Source organism: Tupaia chinensis, unplaced genomic scaffold, assembly GCF_000334495.1.
Source record: "Tupaia chinensis unplaced genomic scaffold, TupChi_1.0 Scaffold148607_1, whole genome shotgun sequence".
Lineage (NCBI taxonomy): Eukaryota > Metazoa > Chordata > Mammalia > Scandentia > Tupaiidae > Tupaia > Tupaia belangeri.
Window position 1 is genome coordinate 1,795,277 of NW_006208456.1, and position 5,554 is coordinate 1,800,830.

The 5,554-nt window shown below is 44.2% G+C and overlaps 2 protein-coding genes across 2 annotated transcripts in view; one reads left to right on the forward strand and one right to left on the reverse strand.

Moving 5' to 3' along the window:
• LOC102502991 (acyl-coenzyme A thioesterase 1) overlaps window positions 1–4,256 on the forward strand; it is a 9,535-nt gene extending 5,279 nt beyond the window's left edge. Inside the window, 1 exon segment of the mRNA XM_006170524.3 lies at window positions 3,459–4,256. Within this exon segment, the coding sequence (XP_006170586.2) occupies window positions 3,459–4,058 (600 nt within the window). The 3' untranslated portion in view covers window positions 4,059–4,256.
• The window catches only part of HEATR4 (HEAT repeat containing 4), a 78,522-nt gene that overhangs the window by 63,694 nt on the left and 9,274 nt on the right, over window positions 1–5,554 (reverse strand). The gene's annotated exons all lie outside the window — the stretch shown is intronic.

Consider the following 5,554-nt stretch of genomic DNA (forward strand, 5'->3'; position numbering starts at 1 on the left):
TCTAAAAAATAAATAAATAAATAAATAAATAAATAAATAAATAAATAAATAAATAAAAACAAATCTTTTAATGTGGACCAGCAGATGGCATAATGGTTATGTTGCTGGATTCCCATGTAGTCAACTGTGGTTCAAATCCTGGACCTGGCAGCTTTAACTCACACCAGGGGCATGTGCATGCCTGCCAAAGATTCCCAAGAACAATGGAGGAGAAGAGATTGCAGTGTGGCCAGCCACCCGGGGAGGTGATTTCTTGCTTTCTGTCTCTCCATCTCTCTCTAGCTCTCTGGCAAGCACACACATTCTATAGCAAAAATCTCTCTTAAAAAATATACAGGGGTAGAGAACCAGCAGTTAGTGTAATGGCTATGTCGCTGGACTCCCACGTAGTTGACCACTGTTTGCGTCCCGGACCTGGTGGCTTAAAACTCACGCTGGGCGCGTGTGCATGCATGCCCAAGATCCCGAGAGGAGAATGGAGGAGAAGGGATTGTGGTGTGACCATCCCCGCTGGGGGGGTTATATATATACAGGGGTTGGCAGGTGGTGTGGTGGTTAAGGACACTGGACTCCCACATGGCCGACCACGGTTCAAATCCCAGGCCTGGTGGCTTGCTTTCTCACTTTCTCTCTCTCTCACACTCTGTCCCTCTCTAGTCAAATTTAAATAAAATAAAATAAAATAAATACAGTTAAAATAAAAAATAATTCTTTAAAAAATATACATATCATTTAAATGTGATACTGTCATATAATAGCATTTCAGTCCATGACAGACCACATGTGCAATGGTGGTCCCATAAGACCATGTAATAGGCTATGCCACATAGCCTGAGTGTATATGAGGCTATTCCATCCAGGTTTGTATGAGTACATTCTGTGTCTTGCCACACATTGAAGAAATCTCCTATTTCTTAGTACATGTCCATCATGAAGCGACACACGACTGTACTTTTATGAGGAAATAACAGTTAAAACCATCAAGGGTGCTACTGCAGAAGTGACAAGGAAGGAAAAGGAGTGCTGATTTTGAGAGGTCGAGCAAATGGCTATTTGTTTATAAAATTGAGGAGGTTGGTAACAGTGACCAAAGGAGCCCCGTGGGCAGTGCAAACACCAGCTACCCTGGAGGGGGCTGAATATAGAAGAGAAGCTGAGAAAGAGCAACTACAGACAATTAGCTCCACAAGCTTTGCTGTGAAGGGGAGTAGAGAGCCACGGCAATAACTACAATGGATATGAGGTCAAAATGTCATTAAAATGAAAATAAAGGATTACACTGATGGGAATAAACCAGCAGGGATAAAATTATGAAGGGGGGAAGTAATTGTAGGAATGATATCCTTGAGAATGAGAATGGACAGGATCTCAAGCATAAGAAGAAAGGTGATCTTTTCATTTCTTTAATTGCCAGAAGGCACATGTGCTCATTGGAAAGAGAGAAAGTGCCCCCAAATGGGGTGTGATTATGGTGGAATCCTTTTCCCTCCATTTCTCCATCCTGCCAGGACCTAGAGCGTGCACACACATGCACCTAGCATGTTTCTTGAGCTCCTGGGGGCAGATTCAAACCACAGTTGGCCATGTGGGATCTAGTACTCCCACTTTACAGCAAGTAACCACTGCTCTAAGGGCCTGCCCAAGCGGGGGACCTTTGATAAGAACAGAGATGCTTTTAGACTAGATGGTGGTGTGATGATTAAGGTGCTGGATCCCACATGGCCAACTGGGCCATTTGAGTTCCAGATCTGGCAGCTTGAAAAACACACCAGGCATGTGTGAGTGTGTGCCCCAAATCTGGAGAGGAGAATGGATGATACCCTGGGGGAGCACTTTCTCATTCTGTCTCTCTCCAAACAAAGCTAATTAAAAAAAAATTAGTTATTTAATTTTATTTACTGTTATTATTTTTTATTTGATGAGAGAGACAGGTGGGGGGGGTGAGAAAGCAAGTCACCAAGTTCAGGACTAGAACCACGGTCAGCCATGCAGGATCCAGCACCTTAATCACAACACCAGCAGAGATACTTTTCTGGAAGCAGGAGGGAAGGCAGAGAGCTGGGTTTATGTGGAAGTAGGTGGATGTGGCAGTGAGATGTTCCAAGACAGCACTGGTTTTCTCAATGAAATATGAAGAGCTGGAAGCAAAGGCAGAATGTGGGTTAAAGGGGCTGGAAGAGTTAGAAGGATTGAAGTCATCTTTTGGGAGAAGTAGGAAGCAAACACACCAGTGAAGTGTGGCACGACTGATGGACAATGTGAATCCTCATTTTTGTAAAGAGACTTTTTGCTATAGGGCACATGCACTTGCCAGAGAGACAAAGAGACAGAAAGTAAGAAATCACCCCCAGAGGGGATGGCCACGCTGCAGTCCCTTCTCCTTTATTCTCTTCTTGAGATCTTGGGCACACATTCACACATGCCCAGCATGAGATTTTTTAAAGAATTATTTTATTTAAATTTATTTATTTATTTAAATTTGACCAGAGAGGGACATAGTGAGAAAAAGAGAGAGAGAGAGGGAGAGTGAGAAAGCAAGCCACCAGCCACCAGGTCCAGGACTTGAACTGCGGTCAGCCATGTGGGAGTCCAGTGCCCTTAGCCACCATGCCACCTGCAGGCCCCCAGCCGGCATGAGTTTTAAGTTGCCAGGCCCAGGACTCAAACCGTAATCAACTACGCAGGAGTTCAGCAACATAACCACTATGCCATCTACTGGCCTCATGGATCCTCATTTAAAATCTGTAATTGTGAAATGAAAGTAAAGTCTGTCAACACAAATGTGTATTTTTCTCTACCAATGTTCATTTGCACAAACACAGGCCTGTTGGAAGTAAATAGTGATTTAACCAGGGATAACACTTTTCCAGGCCAATATGACCAAAGAAAGAGAGTTAATAAAGGAGTTCAGAGTATTTGCAAGGGAGGAACTGTACTGATGAAACATGAAATCTAAGCTGGAGGAGGTAGGAAGTGAGAACACGAGAGAGAGAGTGATAGTGAGTAAGCAATAGTGAAAGTCTCACAGAGGTGGACATGGGTGTTACTAAAATAGCTAAACTGGAAGTACTGAAATGGTGATCACAGAGTGGAATGGTTGAAACTGAGATTTTGGAAATGATGTACTTGTGGATGATTTATTTAGTTATGACAATGGGAGTAGGTGCTCAGTTCAGATAGAGAAAAAGGTCATTGGAGGTATGAGGTCAAAGAACTGAAAGGCTAAAGTATTTGATGGTGCATCCACACTGTTGTTAAGTCACCAACAATGGTGATGGAGAAATAGTGGAAAGGAGGATAAGAAGGAAGGATGAGTAAATTTCCCAAGGTTGAAAACCTGGGTAATGTAGAACCCAGATTCAGGCTCAGGTTCACCAGCCTTGTAAAGAGGAGCACTACTCCCCATACACACTGTTCGTGGATTTATTCTCCATCTTTTTCCTCTGTTGCTTTCTCAGGTAAAGGGTCCAGGAGTTGGGCTGCTTGGAATTTCCAAAGGGGCTGAGCTCTGCCTCTCCATGGCCTCTTTCCTGAAGGGCATCACAGCTGCTGTCATTATCAATGGCTCCCTGGTCAATGTCGGGGGAACCTTACACTACAAGGGTGAGACCCTACCTGCCATAGGAATCAACCCAAGGCGAATCAAGGTGACCAGAGATGGCTCTGCAGACATTGTGGATGTCCTGAACAATCCTTGGGAAGGACCTGACTGCAAGAGCTTGATTCCTGTGGAAAGGGCTGAGAGCACCTTCCTGTTCCTTGTAGGTCAAGATGACCACAACTGGAAGAGCGAACTCTATGCTCACGAGGCCTCTAACCGCTTGCAGGCCCATGGGAAGGAAAAGCCCCAGATCATCTGTTACCCTGGAGCAGGGCATTATATTGAGCCTCCTTACTTCCCCTGGTGCAGGGCTTCCCTGCACACGTTGGTGGGTGGTCCTGTCATCTGGGGAGGGGAGCCCAGGGCTCATGCCAGGGCCCAGGTGGATGCTTGGAAGCAACTCCAGACCTTCTTCCACAAATACTTGGGTAGTAAAGCATTAAAGGGGCTCTCCTAGTAATACTTTGTTATTTGAAAGTTTGGAGGGTAAGACTGAATACATTCCAAGAATATCAGTTAAGATTAGTTTGTTGGGGGCCCACCAGGTGGTGTGGTTGTTAAGGCACTGAACTCCCCATGACCTACCACAGTCCCAGACTTAGCTTCTTGCCTTCTCATTTTCCCCCTTTCTGATTAAATTTAAAATAATAATGATGATGATGATAAATAAAACAAAATAATTCTTTTAAAAAGGATTAGTCTGTTGAGAATGTATTGGGTCGTCGGAAAAAAAATTACAACCTATTTTTCTATACAAAAATGCATCACAACTTTTCTGAAGACCCCATATTATTAAAAGTCCTTCAGGTATTTATTCTTTTCTCTTTAAATAATATTGCCATACAAAAATGAAAATTTAACACTATTGGGGCTGGCAGGTGGCATGTGGTTAATGGTGCTGGACTCCCACATGGCCAACCACAGTTTGAATCCTGGACCTGGCGGCTTGCTTTCTCACTTTCCTTCTCTCTCTCTATCTCACTCTGTCCCTCTGAGGTCAAGTTAAAAATAAATAAATAAAAGGTAAATAAACTAATTCTTTCAAATAAAAAGAAAATTTAATGCTATTTTAAAATTAAAACTTGAAATATTACAGACAACTGCCATCTCCTTCAACTCTTGGACTATTGTCACCACCATCATCTTCTTTCCTAGGAGTAACCTCTGTTATGATTTTTATTTTTTTTAACGTTTTGCTAGAAGGTACATATACTGGCCAGAGAGACAGGGAGAGAGCAAGAAAGTATGTCCCAATGGGATATGGTCATGCCTCAATCCCTTCTTTTCCATTTCTCTGTCCTGTCTGGATTTTGGCCATGCATACACTCACTCACGCCTGATATGACTGCTGGGGTCCAAATTTGAATAATGGGGTTGGCTATGTAGAATCTGGCTCCCTTAACCACTAAGCTATGGGGCCATCCCATTCTATTTTTAATTAGGTATAAAAAGAGGGCGGGACTAGCAGTTGGTGTAATGGCTATGTTGGACTCCCATGTAGTTGACTGTGGTTCGAGTCCCGGACATAGTTGCTTAAACTCACGCCAGGGAACGTGTGCATGCATGCCCAGGACCCTGAGAAGGAATGGAGAAGAAGAGATTGCAACATGGCCATCCTCTCTGGGGGTGATTTCTCACTTTCTGTCTCTCTGTCTCTCTCTGTCTTTCTGGCGAGCACTTGCACCCTATAGCTAAAACTTCTCAAAAAAAAAAAAGGGGGACCAGCAGTTAGTGTAATGGCTATGTCGCTGGACTCCCACGTAGTCAATCGTGGTTCGCGTCCTGGACCCGGTGGCTTAAAACCCACACCAGGCACATGTGCGTGCGTGCCCAAGATCCCGAGAGGAGAATGGAGGAGAAGGGATTGCGGCATGACCATCCCCCCTGGGGGGTGATTTCTCGCTTTCTGTCTCTCTGTCTCTCTCTGTCTGGTGAGCGCACGCGCCCTATAGC